The following is a 20,342-nucleotide window of genomic DNA, read 5'->3' as shown; positions in this document are numbered from 1 at the left end:
ATCTCTGTCTCTGAACAGGCCTACACCTGTACAATGTATTTCAAATGCAGTGGTACCACGACAGTCATTGCTTTTTATCAGTGCCTTCCCTGCTTAATAGGTCCCTGCTTCCCTTTATGTCATTTTTCTCTTTCACTAGTTTTTTCATATGTCTGCCCAGCACAATCTATTTGCATATATGTGTAGTTAGGATTGCTTATACCAGTGAACAACTTGACACAAAAGGCAGCTGTCGTATGAACACTTGTTTGAGATTAAGTGCCAAAGTCTCAGTGAGGCTTATTTAGAGTTGTGCTGGGATGCATCTCATCAGGGCCAGTGTGGTGTAGTGGTTAAGATCACCAGACGAGGACTCAGGCAGTCTGGGTTCTAGTCCTCACTCATCCATGAGCCAACTGGGTGACTTTGGGCCAATCACAGACTCTCAGACCAACCAACCTCACAGGGTTGTTGTTGTAGGGATGAGACTGAGAGCAGGAGGAGGAGAATGACGTAAGCTGCTTTGAGTTCATTGAAAAAAACAGTGGGATATAAATCTAATAATAGAATTGCCATGTTATTCTCCACCCAGTTTGGAGAAAACTTTTTGTCCACTTTGGTTATACGCAATCATTTGGCTTGATCTGAAAACTGATCCTTCTCATTACTCACTCTAGATAAAGTATAAATGTTAATCAGCATTACTCCCCATGCAAATTCTTAGGAAAATAAGCTGCCTGCCTACCCACATTGTGAGAACTGCCCATTTATCCCTAATCACTGCCTCCTGTTCTTTAAGCTGTTATATGTATTTTATTTTACTATATTTAAGTGGCTGAACAATAGCATATGTTCTTTGGGTAACTCACATGAAATTTAAAATAATACAAAGCATTATGCAAATACAATATCAAAGCAGTGAGAGTAAGTGAGTGAGCGAGAGTTTAACACTGGTTTTTCCAGCAGAGGAAGAAATAAAATAATTAACACACAGCTATATAATAAAACACAAACCATAAATAGAGGTGCCTGGTTTGTAAAAACACAAGTTGTTTAAAAGCCCCTGAATCAACAAAAAGGATTTAAACTGGCACATAAACGTACACACACAAAACTTTAAAGATGGTGTCAGGCGAACTTCTCTGGAAAGGTTATTCCATTGTTCAGGTTAATTTGATGGTAATACTCTGGGTAGATCTTCTGAAGCGGATCCTGTATTTATAAATGGGAGACTTAAAATACCACTTTCCCCATTCCTTCCTGCCAGTGCCCTGCGATCATAATCTGAAGCTCTCCTCCAAGTGCATCCACATACTGAAATTCAGTGAGTGACCAGGCCTTTTTTGTAGTGGCCCTGAACAATGGGATGTATTCCTTAGGTACCCATTTTGTTGATTTTTGGATGCCATGAAATACCTTTTTATTCTTCCAGGTATTTCAAATAAATTTAACTGCTGTGTGTGTGTGTGTTTTAATGTAGATAATGAAAGGTAATCCACCGCTAGCAGTGATGGAAAGCTGAGAGCAAATCTGGACAAGTCCACAAAGGAACCCATGTTAAGACTTATTCTGTAGGCTTAACTAAATCATATTTCACCACACCACTGCATTCGTACTGTGTTTCATGTTTTAGAACCTATCACAACCTGGTCACCAAATAACCAAACTGATCCTGTAGAGGCTCAGAGCAGAATGTTTGCTGGACATCTTGCAGCTCACAGCTCAGGTACTGAGAATCCATACATTTCTTGAAATAGTTCCTTCACTTTATTACTTTTTAATATATGATTGCCCATCCATTGGGAAAGAGGAGGTTGGAGAGGATAAGGGTACTTCACTTTTAATTCTATGTTAAGCAAATTGGCGACTTTGTAACAAGGGATACAAGGAGAATATTTTTGTTCTGCAAAGACCAATTTCAATAGCATTCAATTTTCCTTCTCAGTTGCACCACCTACAAACTACAGTAAGTTTGTTGGTTAGGTGTGTACAAATTTAGCATGCCATGAAGTACAAAAGTAATGTGGCATGCTGTTTTGTTAAATACATATTTTGTTAAAGTAATACTGATTCATTGGGTGAGATCAAGCATTCTACCTCCACATGTTATGGATAGGATAAGATTGGAAGGAGGAGGAGGAAGGAAAGGGGAGTGGAGGAAGGAGATCACTACAATTCTAAGCACAGTTAGTTGAACATCAGTTTGTAAAGAGTGGGATTGCTTTCAATGAAATATGTTCAAGAATATTAGGTTGCCAGGGTCTTTTTTCAGTATAATTAGGGGTCACAATTTCTGGAACTGCAGAAATGTGTGACAGGGTTAAGAACTGTAGATCTGACTGCTGGGAGTATGATGAAAGAAGCTGGCTGTTTTAATTATAGTTGATAAAGGTACCAGAGGAAATCTATCATTACTGATAAATAGCATATCCTTTCAAAAACAACCAAGTAGAAGTCTTGCCCTTTTTTCCTCAAGGAGAAGCCACTCCCTGTGTGTGGTGAATATTATCAAAGGAAGTGGGAAAACTTAGCATTATATTGTGTGTGTTGATACTGCCCTTATTCTGCTGAAGATCTGGGAACCCTCTAAGGAGGATGTCTTAAATGCATATGTTTACAGACTCTTACAGTATGCCCTCCATCTTTGAAAAACGTCCATTAATTCTTTGATGGTAAAATGTCACTGTCAAATAAGGGAAGTCTCTAAAGTTCTTCCAGGGAGTGCGTGCTTGTGGTTGTTAGAAAGAATTGGCCTTGATAATTCAGCATATTCCAAATGTGCTAATCTATCTCTATGGTGATCTTTACTAATCCATACAGCAAACTGATGATTAGTGAGTTCTTTGTAGGTGCCACAATCCACAGAATCATCCCCTTTATGCTTCTGGTTCATGTGTCAAGAGAAAAGGAGTCAGTGTCCCACATATTAGGCCTAATACAGTTTAATACAACCTGTGCCACATCAATATGAGTAGTATACATAGACTGGAATGTACAAGTATCAGATGCAGAATTAGATTCTACCATGAATCACATTCTTATTACTGATGCACTCTGGATTTATAATTGACTCTCAGAAGACAGAAAATGTTCTCCTGAGACACAAGTCATATGATTAGTCTTTTTCATTCTTTCCATCTGTATGTGGTAGGAGTTGGTCCATACTTCCTGTAATTTGGGATTTATTGCCATGATCAATTTGCCACTTGAACAATACCCAATGGGAGTTACTATTGGCCCTTTATTAGCAGCTTCCTAACTCTATTTAACTGTAGACGTTCCTGAAATTAATATATAGATCACTCAAAGGAGTTCGGCAAGGCTGTATACTGTCGCCCTACCTATTTAACTTATATGCAGAACACATCATGAGAAAGGCAGGCCTAGATGAATCACCAGCTGGAATTAAGATTGCTGGGAGAAATATCAACAACCTCAGATATGCAGATGATACCACTCTCATGGCAGAAAGTGAAGAGGAACTAAAGAGCCTCTTGATGCTGGTGAAAGAGAAGAGCAGAAAAGTTGGCTTGAAACTCAACATGAAGAAAACTAAGATCATGGCATCCGGTCCTCTCACTTCCTGGCAAATAGATGGGGAAGAAATGGAGGTAGTGACAGATTTTATTTTCCTGGGCTCCAAGACCACCACAAACAGGGACTGCAGCCAAGAAATTAGAAGACGCTTGCTCCTGGGGAGGAAAGCTATGGCAAATCTGGACAGCATACTAAAAAGCAGAGACATCACCCTGCCAACAAAATTGCGTATAGTCAAGGCTACGATTTTCCCAGTTGCAATGTATGGCTTTGAAAGTTGAACCATAAGGATGGCTGAGCACCGAAGAATTGAGGCCTTTGAATTGTGGTGCTGGAGGAGATTTCTGCCAGTCCCTTGGACTGCAAGAAGATCAAACCGGTCAGTCCTAGAGGAGATCAACCCTGACTGCTCTTTAGAAGACCAGATACTGAAGATAAAACTCAAATACTTTGGCCACCTAATGAGAAGGAAGGACTCCCTGGAGAAGAACCTAATGTTGGGATCAATAGATGGGAAAAGAAGAAGGGGAAGGTAGAGAATGAGGTGGTTAGATGGAGTCACTGAAGCAGTTGGTGTGAGCTTACGTGGACTCCGGGGGATGGTGGAGGACAGGAAGGCCTGGAGAAATGTTGTCCATGGGGTTGCGATGGGTTGGACACAACTTTGCGACTAACAATAACAAGAAAATGAGCCAGCTTAGCTACATAGCACATGTCAAGTCACTATACAGTATGTATAATACACTAATGATGCATGTATGCACACTCACTCCATGTGTATAAGTACACACATGGAGAAGTGTGCACTTATACACAAGATACAGAAACATCCTTTGCTATCTCACATAGACAGAATGTGTAGACTTTTTATGACACACAAGATGTTCTTCCACCTGACCATACTGCACCTGCATCTACCACTGAATCTAGCATAATGTATGAACATGCAGTGAGAACCTCTGGAAAATTAGGTGGTTTTTAGAAAAGTGACTTTTGCTTCTTTTGCTCAGGAAGAGCCCCTGAACAAGGCAGCTGGGTTAGTAGTTTTCGGATTGTTTGGTTAGTTCATTGGTTGGCTACTCTAAACAAAAGGAATATCCAAACCAGAGAAACTTGCATGCTTTTTTCCCAAAGTATTAAGTGTTCTGATTATATACCTCATTGATGTATGTTCATAGAAGTTGCTTATAATAATGTAATAATTATAACTATAATAACTATTCATACAGTAAAAGATTTTGAAAGTGTAATTTGAAGTTCCAAAAATGCTATTATTATACAGAAACAGACAGCTGAAGCTTTCCATTCCATGGGGAAACAACTCAAGTGTACAGCTTGTTACATATGCTCAACATTATTGCACTGAGGATTTAGCAAAGCTGTGATAAGAAGTCAAATATATTGAAGATTAAAAAGCTTCAGAGGCTCCATAGATGGCTAGTGGCCTATATCTTGATAGAATGGAAAGATACAGATCACTTGTTACTTTTGATGAAAATATCCACATAAACATCCTTTACTTTAGGGGTAGATTGAATGCTGCCCATTCCTTGTTGACAGTGCTTCTGGGTGTTTGAAGTCCAAACCATTTGGAGAACAAACTTCTACCTACCTCTCCTTTATTTTACCAACTTCCTCACCTGTTTGCAATTAGTCCATGATAAATGTTTAAATCTTCCTCTTCCTTAGGTTGTTTCAACTTTGAAATACTCATCATAATAATGACTTACAAAATCAGTTACACCATCCCAGCAATTTGTCTTCCAGTTCTTTCTGGGAAACAGGAAGGGAGAAAAAAAAACTAACAAAGCTTTCTTGGTCAATTGTGTTATCAAGGCACTTGGCACTACCAGCTGATTCTGGCTTACTATTAATCTCTCAGGAAAATAAAATACTCCTTTGTAGTTAAAAGCCTAACCCTTACTACGATGTGTTTTATCTTAACAAAAGCGGCTTTAACAAAAATTGCATATGGAGAAAGCCTGGAATGGAATCAGACTGTGCTAATTAGTTGTTCTGGTATTATTTGCATGCAAATTCATGACTTTAAGCACTATTTCTCCTGACAAAAATGCAATCTATACTATCAGATTTGTGGGAATTTCAGTGATTTCCTTAAAACAATAAAAGAGATTTAATAATACTTGGCAGCAATATCTAAAAGTGTATCACCATTCTGATCATTGTTTCAAAGATATGACAACAAACATCCAAACAAAAATGTTGCAATACAATATTAATTTGGGATAATGGCAACAATCAACCAAGGTGGAAGATTTAATTTTACTTATACAAGGGGAGAGATAGTGGGTTATACTGGTAATTGTTTTTATATCTACATTGTAGACATCATATTCTGGAAGAGGCAATTTGTTCTAATGCAGAAAAATTACCATGGACTGGCCATTCTTGACAAAAGTCATCTCAAAGATGACCAGAAAAAGAAACCTTCATCAGGATTGTTGTTGCTGTTGTTAGTCGCAAAGTTGTGTCCAACCCATCGTGACCCCATGGACAACATTCCTCCAGGCTTTCCTGTCCTCCACCATGCCCCGGAGTCCACCCAAGCTCACGCTGACTGCTTCAGTGACTCCATCTAGCCACCTCATTCTCTGCCGTCCCTTTCTTTTGCCATCTATTGTTCCCAGCATTAGGCTCTTCTCCAGGGAGTCCTTCCTTCTCATTAGGTGGCCAAAGTATATGAGTTTTATCTTCAGGATCTGGCCTTATAAAGAGCAGTCAGGGTTGATCTCCTCTAGGACTGACTGGTTTGATTGCCTTGCAGTCCAAAGGACTTGCAGGAGTCTCCTCCAGCACCACAATTCAAAGGCCTCAATTCTTCGGCACTCAGCCTTCCTTATGGTTCAACTTTCACAGCCATACATTGCAACTGGGAAAACTATAACCTTGACTATATGCACTTTTGTTGGCAGGGTGATGTCTCTGCTTTTTAGTATGCTGTGTAGATTTGCCATAGCTTTCCTCCCCAGGAGCAAGTGTCTTTTAATTTCTTGGCTACAGGACCGTCTGCAGTGATCTTGGAGTCCAGGAAAATAAAATCTGTCACTACCTCCATTTCTTCCCCATCTATTTGCCAGGAAGTGAGAGGACCAGATGCCATGATCTTAGTTTTCTTAATGTTGAGTTTCAAGCCAACTTTTACACTCTCTTTCTTCACCCACATCAAGAGGCTCTTTAGTTCCTCTTCACTTTCTGTTATTAGAGTGGTATCATCTGCGTACCTGAAGTTGTTGATATTTTTCCTGGCAATCTTAATTCCAACTTGTGATTCATCTAGGCCTGCCTTTCTCATGATGTGTTCTGCATATAAGTTAAATAGGTAGGGTGACAGTATACAGCCTTGCCGAACTCCTTTCTCAATACTGAACCAATCATTGGTTCCGTGTCTACTTCTCACCGTTGCTTCTTGACCCTCTTATAGGTTTCTCAAGAGACAAATAGGATGGTCTGGTACTCCCATTTCTTTAAGCACTTGCCACAATTTGTTGTGATCCACACAATCAAAGGCTTTAGCATAGTCAATGAAGCAGAAGTAGATGTTTTTCTGGAACTCCCTAACTTTCTCCATAATCTAGCATATGTTGGCAATTTGATCTCTAGTTCCTCTGCCTCTTCAAAATCCTGCCTGTACTTCTGGTAGTTCTCGGTCCACATACTGCTACAGCCTAGCTTGTAGGATTTTGAGCATAACTTTGCTAGCATGTGAAATGAGTGCAATGGTGCGCTAGTTTGAACATTCTTTGGCATTGCCCTTCTTTGGGATCGGAATGTAAACTGACCTTTTCCAATCCTGTGGCCACTGCTAAGTTTTCTAAATTTGCTGGCATATTGAGTGTAGCACTTTTACTGCATCATCTTTTAAGATTTTGAATAGCTCAGCTGGAATACTGTCGCTTCCACTAGCTTTGTTGTTGCTCAGACTTGCTAAGGCCCACTTGACTTCACATTCCAGGATGTCTGGCTCAAGGTCAGTGACCACCCCATTGTGGTTATCAGGGATGTTAAGCTCTTTCTTGTATAGTTCTTCTGTGTAATCTTGCCACCTCCTCTTAATCTCTTCTGCCTCTGTTAGGTCCCTGCCATTTTGGTCCTTTATCATGTCCATCTTTGCATGAAACGTTCCCTTCATATCTCTTCATATGATATGATATTTTCTTTGAAGAGATCTCTGGTCCTCCCTATTCTATTGTTTTCTTCTATTTCTTTGCATTGTTCATTTAAGAAGGCATTCTTATCTCTTCTACATTCTGCATTCAATTACAGTAGGTGTATCTTTCTCTTTCTCCCTTGCCTTTCACTTCCCTTCTTTCCTCAGGTATTTGTAAAGCTTCCTCAGACAGCCATTTTGCTTTCTTGCATTTCTTTTTCTTTGGGATGGTTTTAGTTGCTACCTCTTGCACAATGTTGTGAACCTCCGTCCATAGTTCTTCAGGCATTCTGTTTATCAGATCTAATTCCTTAAATCTATTTGTCACCTCTACTGTATATTCATCAGGGATATGATTTAGGTCATACCTGAGTGGCCTAGTGCTTTTCCCTGCTTTCTTCAATTTAAGCCTAAATTTTGCAACAAGAAGCTCATGATCTGAGCCACAGTCAGCTGCTGGTCTTGTTTTTACTGACTGTACAGAGCTTCTCCATCTTTGGCTGCAGAGCTCATAGTCAATCTTATTTCTGTGTTGACCGTCTGGTGATGTCCATGTGTAAAGTCATCTCTTAGGTCGTATTCTCTTGACAAAATTCTACCAGCCTGTGCCCTGCTTCATTTTGTACTCCAAGGCCAAACTTACTTACTAAACTCCTGTTATCTTTTGTTTTCCTACTTTAGCATTCCATTCCCCCATGATGATAAGGACATCATTTTTTGGTGTTAATTCTAGAAGGTGTGGTAGGCCTAAATAGAACCGGTCAACTTCAGCCTCTTCAGCACCAGTGGTTGGGGCACGAACTTGGACTACTGGGATGTTGAAAGGTTTGCCTTGGATTCGAACTGAGATCATTCTGTCATTTTGGAGATTGTATCCCAGTACTGCTTTTCCTACTCTTTTATTGACTATGAAGGCTACTCCATTTCTTCTGAGGGATTCTTGCCTACAGTAGTATATCTGATGGTCATCTGAATTAAATTCACCTATTCCTGTCCATTTTAGTTCACTGATGCCTAAGATGTCGTTGTTCAGTCTTGTCATCTCTTGTTTGACTACATCCAGCTTGCCTTGAGTCATGGATCTCACATTCCAGGTTCTTATGGAGTATAGATCTTTACAGCATTGGACTCTTCCTTTCACCACCAGATACATCTGCAACTGAGTGTCCTTTCAGCTTTCACCCAGTCACTTCATTCTTTCTGGTGCTACTAGTACTAGCCCTCCACTCTTCCCCAGTAGCATATTGGACACCTGAGGGGCTCATCTTCTGGCATCATATCTTTTTGCCTTTTGGGACTGTCCATGGAGTTTTCATGGCAAAGATACTGGAGTGTGTTACCATTACTTTCTCCAGTGGATCACAGTTTGTCAGAGCTCTCTGCTATGACCTGTCTTGAGTGGCCCTGCATGGCATAGCTCATAGCTTCATTGAGCTACGCAAGCCCCTACGCCACGACAAGGCATTGATCCATGAAGGAGTGGATGAACATCCATTCATCAGAATGTTCAGCATTATCTCCTGCACCTTGAGTTGAGATAAAGTTTCTTTAAGATAGTCTTACATCTGTTAATTAGTTTGCCCAATGCAAGAATGCTTGCGCTATCAGCAACAGAGCTACAGTTGTAAATGACCGCTGTTTAATAATGTGATCTTCACTATCTTCACTTTCTGCTTTTCATTTCCTTCCTCCTTGCCATTCACCGCCAAATCATGTGTATGCATATCCGCAGTTCAGAATAGCACTTCACACATCCGTTGAAATAGACTCTAGTCCCCAATAGCATATGCTTCTATAAATTAAACAGTCTTAAAGGTGTCTGAATGGTCTTTGTTTTGTTTTTTGTAAACAACATAGATATGAGTAAATTAATTAAATTTTAACATTATAATTAAGGGTTAGGTTGCTACTAGGCTAGGCCTGCTAGACGAACCCAAAGGGTCTGCATACAGATTGCATTGGATTGGTGCCTAGGCCATTTTAAATTACCTTCCAGGGGTTTCTTACAACTCAGTGCTAATTACAAAGGGATTCCGGATTCTGCTACCATCCCCTGTAACTCTTGAGCTAATAACCTCTTGTTCAACAACCCATTAAACCTGTATGGCTGGAAGTCAGGCTGGCTGGAAGCAGATCTAAGACCAAGGAGAATGCTGACTTTGGCTCTTTGTAGTAAATCCCTAGAAAGCTGATGGAACAGAGATCTGTTGTAGTAATTTTGTGAACCCTCATCTTAAGATCTTCTTAGAGAAAAGGCACAATGCCCAAGCTCCTTAATTTAAGGAGGTTCTTCCACAGAACCAGGGATTGTGAGAAGGGATGTCCCAGGAGATGACCTGCATCACAATCTCATGGGTTATCCTAGGCTTGGGTGGGAGACACAATGGGGTAGGAGACACATGGGGGCAGAGGCCACATACCCTCTCCTACCTCAGGCAGAGCTTATTCCAACCCTAATAAATGGAGAGCTACATGGTTTTATTTTACTTTGATGGAATTGGAATTTGCAAGTTCAACACCTTCCATGTTCCAGGATCTTTATTTTCTATCAGTGAAAGGACAAGGTATCTCCACACACAAGCACAAGCTGGATATAGCAAAAGATACTTCAAGGATAAGATAAAATCTATTTCCAGTGGAAGTTGTAGTCTAAATTTAAGATCAGAACCTACACAGTACTGGTTTATGCTGTATATGTTCAGGGACCTGCATGTTCAGGGACTTGTATATGTTTAGGGAGCTTTGCCTGTTTACCAGGTCTCTAGGCAACTATGATGGTTGCCTATCATGTACATTAAAAGGAAGCTGCTGAGTTTGTGTATGGCACTGAGTCTATATAGTTTTCATTTTTGTTGATGTTTTCAACTGAATTACTAGTATGGTATTACTTTACATATACTAAGCATGTTAAAATACTTAATAGAAGTAAATACAAATGCATAACTAGGTGCACTGAAACAGAGAACTGTTTTAATTGTATTTCTACTTTTCCTGAAATAATATAAATCCTGATATTACTTGCTCAGTCATCATATTTGTAACAGTAGCTAAAGACGTGTTCAGTGGCAAAATTGAATTTAAGACAGAGGAAACATTTTAAACATGGTGGAAATTGCATGCACTTAGATTTACTATATTTTAAAGCATTTGCGTTCAGAGAAGCAAAATCCGTGTTCCAGCCACATCTACTTCATCCCTCACCCCTCTACAAATACTTACACATCATCATCATCATCATCATCATCATCATCATGTTGTTGTTGTTGTTGTTGTTAGCCAGTCCCAGTTACAGACAATTGACTCTATCAAATGAAAGTTGTAGGTAAGATGTGCTCATAGACCTAATGAGGCACAAAAAGTCTTAACAAATTTGCGGATAAATATTTAAATAGGAATAACACTTCTGGAAAAAATGGCCTTATTTTTCTTTTTCTTTGTGGTTGTGAATTAATCAAGAAGAGTGAACACAGACTCCTCCAGCCCAGTCATTTCTGTAGAGATGGGGGCAGGGGTGGGCTAAACAGTCAAGAGATACTCTGCTCTTGGGTTGTTTAGTGTTGTGTAGCTTCACACAACATGGGAAGTCATGGTGGAATCTTACTGTTCTGGCTCTGTTATGTCCTCCATACCCAAATCTGAATTTCCTAATTGTAGGATTAGTTTCCTGAAACTATGGACAGAATCAACAATCTAAGGTTTTCGTGCCAGATTGGAATTTTACCACTGTTAGTATGGAAATACTATAGAGTCTCCTGGCAAAAGCAGCTGTGGAAGTAGATGTTTCTACGCTTTCATCTCTACTGTCCCCAGCACCTTAGCAAATGGATGCAACATTGCTTGCTGACTGATGTATCTGACTCTCTTTGGTTTTGTAAACAGAGAGACAGTATGAAAATACACGGAGGGAAATGCATTTCATAAAAATCGCTGTGGTGTTTGGAACAGGTAGGAAGCACCACAGGCATGCAGAGGGGGCACTTATTTATGGAAAGCAGCAAAGCAATCAGGGAAGAATAGTGAAAGGGCTGGGACTTCACTTGCAGGGCTACTGGGATGTGTGGAGCATGGAATGGGGAGCATGGAAACAATCCATGGGTAGGCATATGATTTTTGCCCAGATTTGCCTAAGTCTGGGCAAAAATCTGTGTGCCAGGTAAACCCAGCCACTGTGTACTAATAAGGAATTCTGAGTTGTTGGTAGAGTAGCAAACAAGATCTCTGGGCTCCATTTCTGGATTGTCTCTCCCGCAACAACCCAGAATTACCACTTTCTTGCCACTGTTCTAGCAAGTGCTGGTTACATTGCATGAATGTTGCTTTATGCTATAGCAACATGTCCCTGTTTTGTTTGGCGTTGGGTATTCAGTTTCAAAACACAAAATTTTGAGTGGCTGCTTCTTTTTGTAAATATGTGTTATGTTATTTTAAAATGACACGTGTCATTTCTAAATTTTGTTCTTGTTTTGTTTTTCTTATTGACACTATTGTTTTTATGATGTTCCTTGTGAAAAATGATACACAAGATTTAAGTATAAATGAATAAAAGTAACCTGTAAAATAAACTGAAAAATCAAAAGATAACATAGCTTCTAGACCGGAAGGTAATGTCTTTTTTGGCTCTGAACTAATGAGTTAAAATAAGTGTCTTAAGATAATATAACGGAAATTAATAAAGTGGATACTGTTAGCACTACTTAGTACTAATAGAGTATTTAATTTTTTAACATGTATTCTACAATCACCTTATCTAATGAATATTTTATCTCTCAGAGCTTTGCTTAGCCATTTGAAGTTGATCAGATTTGGAGGTCTGTATTTGATACTTCAGATAGCCCCCACAAATTAAAAACTGCCCTGCAAATGAAAAACAAGCCTGCATGGCCATGGGATCTGCATGCCTTTGTGAAAGGCAGTCTGACTGCTGAACATATCGGTTGGGTTCATAAAAATCCAAAGTCATCCCAATCAATTGCAAACTTCTCTAACATTTCTAGTCTGATGTTAAATTTAGTTTAGTCCAAAATGGACTCATGTGTCACATCTGAGAATGCTCCTGTTCGAGTAATTTTGCACTTTTCTCTTCTGTTTAATTTGGCTTTACTGATTTCTTGTCTTATATGCACTGCTTTGAAAAACAAGGTACCTTTTTTTAAACAAACCTTTTTGTACTACATTCAGAGCTGGAACCGGGCAATGATAACAAATCATGAACACAAAAGAAACATATAAGCATTTTGTGTGCTGAAAAGTTCCACATTCTTGACCTGAACCATCAAAGCAATTAGAGCATTTTATAAATAACAACTTCAAAAGGGATATAAGAAAGGAGTAATATTAATTACATTTTGATATAGTTTGAAGATTAATTCATTAAAACAAATCACAGTAAATCAATAGTTTTAAAGTAATTTTATTTATATTAAAATATTTGGAGTGCTTCCAGAATGCAGGTCTTCCAGTGCTAAAAATCAAAAGGCATTGTACACCTCTTCTGTCTTTCCTCCTTAACTTTTCTTTTTTGTAATAAAAAAGAAAGTAGTGGTGGTGTGAAACATGGGAGAATAACAAATGGAAGATATGCCTGGACACAACCCCCCATGGCAAAATTCCATCACAAGATAAAAACCTGCAAAAAAAGGTAATTTCAGGATAAAAACCTTGTCTAGAAGCACAAGTTAGCATCTGGACATAGTTTTTCAATAATTAAACATTAGCATTTCAACAAGTCTACATGGTTTCTAACCAAGGGTTCTTAAAGTTCTTAAATGTAAACATGCTGATTTTCAAGCAAAAATATGTAACTTCTAAGATTAACCCTGCAGGATGGCATTTAATGTATTTAATAAATAAGAATTATATTAGACCCTCTACCAGGGTACTGGAAAATAGTAATATAACACCATTTTTAAAGAAAGAACAGAACACATCCATGAAATTGCTGTCCAGTTACTAAAATAAGTGTTGCAGGCAGACTGGTAGAAAACTTTATTAAATATAAAATTATCAAGCACATAAAATATACATTCTTATAGCAGCTACAAGTGTAAATTCTCTCTCATTAAGCTCTTAGAGATCTTCAACACTGGATGCTTGGACAATTCTTGACAAAGCCCCTCACCCAAGGCTTTTGGATAAATATAGCAATCAAGGGAAAGGGGCTTCTTATAAATCATTAACTGGATCTTCTGGATTGTTACAAAATAGGAAGCAAAATAAATGGACAGTCCTTGCAAAGAAGGTAGGTAACAAGTGGAATTTGCCAAGGACCTGCATCAGGACTATAACAGCCAAACTTGTTTGTAAATAGTCTGGAGTATGAGCATTAGGATAGCTAAATTTGCTGGTAACTCCAAATTATTCAGATGAGAGAAACAAAAAGGATATGAAAAGAATTCTAGAGGAATGCGCCAGAACAGATGATTGTGCATTAAAATGGAAAATGCTGTTCCATGTAACTATGTGCAGTATGGTGCACAATGAAGCAAAACAAAAATCCTAATCTGATGCACAGTAATGCAGGTGGAGCTGGTGACAAATGCAGGAAGATGTATGGTAAGAAGTATTCTGAAACTGGAGAGAGATGTGGGACTCATGGTGGATAGCTGAAAGAAAGAGTTGGCCAGTATACGGCAGATATAAAAAAAGCAAGGTGGAAATTTGGGCCATATAAAAACTGGGTTGGGATGGGACAGTTGAGTTACTGTGAGATGTATTCAGCTGGTTTGGATAGCTTAGAATATGGCTTAGAGCTAATGTTCAAAGGAATAATGAGATTAAACTAGATGACGTTGCCAGTGACTTGATTATAAAACTGATGTAAGCTTTTTATCAACTGGTATTCAATCTCTTTATTAGGAAGACTCTTACAGCAAGGTTCAGTTCAAACATTTGTCACATGTGTTTGTTTGCGTATTATGAAAAAAACCAAGCAATTCCACATATAGAAGAGCCCCTATATGAATCAAGAGTCATATTGCACACTATACCAATATTAATCCATTTCTCAAAGGGAATGCAGGCCACTTTGCTGCTGATACCTATCATAAAACTTCTGTAATGAATCTGGAATTCTAGGGGTCACAATAGCCAAGGCTTCTTGGAAATGCCGTCCCATAATACATGTAGCCTGTATATCTTCCTGAAGAGCAAGAAGGGCAGCTTCTCTACAAACTGCAGTTATCTGAAAAAGAAACATACTGGTTTTTATTTTAAATAACCATGAAATATCTGTTACTGTAACATTTTATCTGCTGAGGGTTGAAGGCATTCACTGAATATAAAAGACATCTAAATTCTTTCTTAACTTTGTTGGCCATCAGCAGAAGAATCTGTGAAAATGAAAATCCAGCTTCAACTGTGGCTAAATTCATCAATACATGCTTGTATTCTGATGTTTGTTATTGCTATTTGTTCTTACAATCCAGTAAGAGTTCTAGAAACAAGAGGGAGCTAATCAAATCATACATGGCTGTTTTATTGTTTAAAACTCTAACTCCTTTTTAAAAGGAAAAATGTACTCAAAGCAGGCAGGAAGGAAATGTGTGGAAAAGAAGAGGGCTAATATCTTAAAGCCTGAGATATGTTATTAAGCCCTTTGGACTTCAGACAGCGGAAACAGCCTCATGTTAATGTCATTCTAAAGACACATTACAGTGGTGAAAAGAGTTTAAGGAATGAACAGAGAGACCATGATTTTCAGAGTAAGAGGGAAAACAGTGATTGATATTGACTGCACCCTTATGTGTGTAAATGAAAGAGCCAGCTGAAATGCATTTGTCAGCCATTCAGTGTATTTTCCTTGTTTGTTCACTTGTTGAAAAGACTTCCACAGCCTATGCTGGACTAATGGCTGCCAAAGTCTTTTAGGAGCTTTTTAGGGGATTTAGCATGTGTTTAGCAAGACTTTGAAAGAAAAAAAAATACATGGATTTGGACATCTCTGTCAAGTTAGTATAATATTGCTGTTAGTTCTAATCATCATTCTGCTGCTGTGAGTTTTAATTCTTTACAACATTTATAAGACATTAAAAGGGGGGATATGCATGCATAGCCGCCTTATAGATAACACCTTGCCGTTTTCTGCCAGCTAATGTAGAGAGCGCAGCCACATATATTTGTATTTCTAAACACAGTGAAAACCCAACGTGTGGGTATTTGAAAAACAATGCTCATTCAAATATATTCCCCCTCTTTTCTATGTAGTTGCTTTCCAATGCCAAACTTTTCCCAAAGGAAAAAAGTATCATGATGCATTTAAAAGACCAAATGAGCATATGCATCAGAAGTCTGAATACTTATTTAGTCTGATTTTGCTGAAGTTTATGTATAGTTTAGAAAGCTGTATTTTTATATACATATGTACACACTCTCTCTTCATGGGTACTCGTTAAAACGGATATATTCAAATGTATGCAATGGCATTTTTCATTTCTTCCTTTTAGTTTGTTGAAATTTCACAATAAACATCTTCAAAGCATCAAAATCACAATTTTATGTGAAATACCTGTTCTCCCACAGCTAACAACATGCAGCCATCTTGTTCCCACCCCACAGCTTCTCTGTGTTACATCCATGTCATGCTTCTAGAAATGTTGTCACAGGGGAAAACTAGCAACCTATACTTGGGTACTGACAGATATTAGGAACAAAGCTGCATGCAGCATTTACAGGGGCTGATATTGGCTCACCCCAAAATTAAGGAACATTGAAGTAACAATGACACAAACATGGCAAGTACTGAAGTGTATTTGCTTATGATATGATTCAGTCTGCTGCAGCATGCATATCTCGCCTAATAAGAGAATAAGGCACTTATTAGTATACATGTTTCACAAATTCCCACAAGATGTAGAATATAAAGTCCAAAATATGAGCAAGTTGGTTTTAATTCGATCAGTAATGAAATTTAGGACATCATCTCCATTGAGCAACATTTTTATTCAGAGCAAATCCAAGCATATGAAGTTACAGCAACCTAAAGGAGATATGCTCAGCCTTCAGGTAGACATTGCATGTTCAAATTCCCCTCCACCAGGGCAAGAAGCACTGTCAACATAGTGCACAAATAATTATGCATTTTACCGGTGACAATTTCTTGATAATACTGAAGCTGTCACCTTGGGTCTCAAAGTTGATCAAATGGTCAATTTCCTACATCCTCTACCTGAAGACCTAACATGCCCCCCACCCACTTTTGTGCTGCTTCTCCTGCTAGGTGCAGAACTGAATGACAAACTCCTTGGCTTGGTTTTGTTTGTAGAGGTCACACCAATATTCATTTCCTTACACTGGCAGGCCATTTGCGACAACAGTTAAGAACTTCTGCTGAAAGTCACATATGCTACAGTTTACAACCAGTTTGTATCACATGGTAATCAATGGTGGAGATTGGGGGAATAGGTAGATGAACATGAGATGCTGTTTTCCCACTACACCACTGCTGTGTTTTCCTCCCATTATAAAATATTGAAAGTCTTAGTTACTGACAGAAATTGCTTGAAGAAATATGGTGTTTGGGGTTTTTGTTTTTTCTGGATCTTTTGACCTTAGCTCCACTCACCTGTGGAACATGCACTCCAAGAACTGAAAGCTTCCCCACTCCTCTCCTAACTAGTGCAGTGTTGGATGTGCAATATTGCAGGATACAGGCAGAACCAGGAGACACTAAAATTCCCAGCCAGGCTACATGTACAACTCTCTCGTAAATGTAGAATTCAGCAGACTTCTTATTCCTTAGCTTCTGGGGCACACTTTGCCTCCTACCATCTTCATTGTGACAATCCCTGCTAGAACATATGCATTTGACATTTCGGTAGGGCCACTTGCCAAAGCAAAACTTATGACAGAAATGCACCTGTTTGTGGTGTTCAGCCATGCAAACCTTAGAAAACCTATGATAAATTTGCCATATATTTTATTGAAGCACAAAGGATACCCTAGCTGCTAGGACCATTGGACCAGAGTCCAATTTTAATATTTGGAGAGAGGGCACTGATGGAAGAAAAGAAAAAATGGTGTCAAACAGTTGTAGGTTCCTACTCAAAAACACTTTCAGATATAAAACTATTTTCCTCTTGAAGCCATGGGACTGATAACCCTGCTTCATGATGAGTCAGACAAGATAAAGAGTTGATTCAGATTGCTTGAGTTAGGTCCATTGTGGTTTGAAGCAGTAACTTTTTTCCAAAGGGCTGAAAGTCCCTTTCAGCATCTTTGTACTTGAAGTGCTCAAAAAAAAAAAAAAAAAAAAAAAAAAAAAAAAATTTAAAAAAACTTGAGAAATGAAAGAAAGAAATGAGCTTCTGTGTAAAGTCTTAGGTATTTTTTAAAAGTGGCTTGGTAAATCAGTTGTCTGCTGGAACACCTGTGAACTATTGAATTTAATTGGGCTGCAGCTGGTGCCGATTGTATGTACAGAAACTGGAGGCCTGATAGGCCAGTCTTTGACATTGTGTTTCGTTTTTCTTTTCCTTTTCTTTCAAGCTTGTTTCCCCCCCTGTAGATGGTTACAAGAGACTGTGTGAGAAAGGGATTAGGAACCAGGAGTAGATTGGCATCCTGGGGTGGGGTTTGTGAATAGTGCAAATTGTGGCGCTTTCCAGATGATGACTACCTGCAAGATTGTGTGGCAAGCTTGCCGTATGTGCCCTCCAAGGCATCTAAAAAAGCAGGATTAGGGAGTAGAGATGCCAGCTTTTCTACTCAGCATGCAAGACTGTGGAAATGTTCAAAAATTGGGTCATTAAAAAAAGATGAAAACCCTTACAGTCAAATCTAAAAGGCTCTGGATAGTTTTCCCCTGCCCCAATCGAAGTGTGTTCTTGTCTGACTTTTACTAGACAAGTCACATGCACCTGCTTAAATCACAAATAAAGTCAATTTGCTTCCTCTTCCATCAATAAAGACTTGTCTGATAAATTATGATTTCACATTGTGGTCCAGTTCAGATATCATGTTTTCTTGTTATAAGCACAGTTACCATAAGTTTCAGGCTCATGCATAAATCTAAAAGGATTTAAAGTCTCTATTCCTGGTTTGTCCTCAATCATAGTTTCCCAGGATCTTGTCCTGGTTTGATATCCTGGGTTGCTAACTAACCATGGTTTATACACCATTACAATTTCTCAGTATGGAGTTTGTTGTCTCAGGAAAAAACAGGAACAGAAACTTTATTCTATTTTGCCAAATTATGCTTGTAACAGCAAACCATGGTTACGCCTGAATGAACGCTGTATTGCCTGCACCAAGCCATTATCTCATCCAATTACCAATATTTGTAAAGTGCAAATATACATTTGTGTAAATGGCACAAATATCATGCACTTTTCAAAGCAATATGAAATGTTAATAATCCAAACATACACATTTACACAGAAAAGAGGAAAACAATAGCCATGTCAAAACTATGCATCCTGTTTTTACCCAATAAAGTTATTAATTCATTCTTAAAGTGCTATTTCTAGATAGCAAGCAACATATCCTGACTACAAAGGATCTCAGAATTAATGGGCCAAGAGGTACTTAAAATACTGAGATTCCTTTCCAGACTTACTAATGAGAGGTATGTTACTCTATTAAAGTATAATTAAATGAACGTCTTTGTAAAAGTCAAAAAGCTGACAGACTTTACAAATAACACATGAACTTTATAAAAATCAAGTTCATTTTGTATCCTCAAATATCTACAGGATACTTATTTATCTATATCAATGCCCATCAGTTTATCATGTGCTTGCACAGATGCACTGAAGAAAAGAAAGATGAACAGTGTTCTTAGAATTAACACATGAACCATGCAACAAACAGAGAGGATGATTTGATTTAGGTTTAGATGGGTTTATGCCAAATCCTTCTACTCTGAACAAAAAGACTTTTAGAAATATTATGCTTAGTTTCAATCATTCTGATAAGAGTTAACACCCACAGGGTATACTTTGAATTTGGCTACAAACGTAGTTTCCCTTTCTTCTTTGATTTTTTTAAAACCAGGCATGGTCCCTTTCCAAGCAATATATTAAATGTAAATTCCAACTTAACATTTGTAACTACAAGCTCCAAATGCAGTTGCTTTCCAAAACATTCTGATTTGATACAGATCCCATCATTCTGGCAAAGACATGGCAGGACTGCACCTTTAACAAAAGAATTTATAACAAAAACGAGTTTTCACATGCTGGGAAAGAATATTTTTAAACAACATTCTCTGCCAAGTTTTAGCTATATTTGTGAAATGCAGCTTACATATATTAACTTCAGTATGAGACTAAACTTCTTTTCTGCAAACAGTTCCTAGAATCATTTCTTTCTGAAAAGGTCTCTACAAATTAAACCACCTATTCCCTCTAATATCATTGACTTATCTGCACTGCATACAGGTAATGTATAAACATGTCTGGTTTATACCTCACCCTTTAACAATCAGTCCAAATTTTGTCTAACAACCTGAGAGGTACAAAAGAAAGGGGGAAATGTAAGCTGAATATAGTAGATTGCAAAAACACAAATAACATTCACTTCCTCCAAAGGCTGACTTTTAGGGCATGACAGCAACCTTGACCAAAGGCCTGGGCATGTATCTAAAGAATACAACTGTTATTTGGTCACAACCAAACCAGTTATCATCTGCATAGCTGTGATGTAACTTTTTTCATGTGGGTGG

The 20,342-nt window shown here is 38.4% G+C and overlaps 1 protein-coding gene across 1 annotated transcript in view; it reads right to left on the bottom strand.

The window, feature by feature from the left end:
• Positions 1-13,078: 13,078 nt before the first annotated feature.
• Positions 13,079-20,342, bottom strand: part of SPATA5 (spermatogenesis associated 5) — a 182,768-nt gene continuing 175,504 nt past the window's right edge. The window contains exon 16 of the mRNA XM_044428333.1: positions 13,079-14,864. Within this exon, the coding sequence (XP_044284268.1) occupies positions 14,688-14,864 (177 nt within the window). The 3' untranslated portion in view covers positions 13,079-14,687. The remainder of the gene's footprint in view (positions 14,865-20,342) is intronic.

Source organism: Varanus komodoensis, unplaced genomic scaffold (genome assembly GCF_004798865.1).
Source record: "Varanus komodoensis strain SLA01 unplaced genomic scaffold, ASM479886v1 scaffold2, whole genome shotgun sequence".
Classification (NCBI taxonomy): domain Eukaryota; kingdom Metazoa; phylum Chordata; class Lepidosauria; order Squamata; family Varanidae; genus Varanus; species Varanus komodoensis.
Note: the sequence above shows the minus strand (reverse complement) of the source record. Positions and strands in the feature narration are given on the sequence as shown.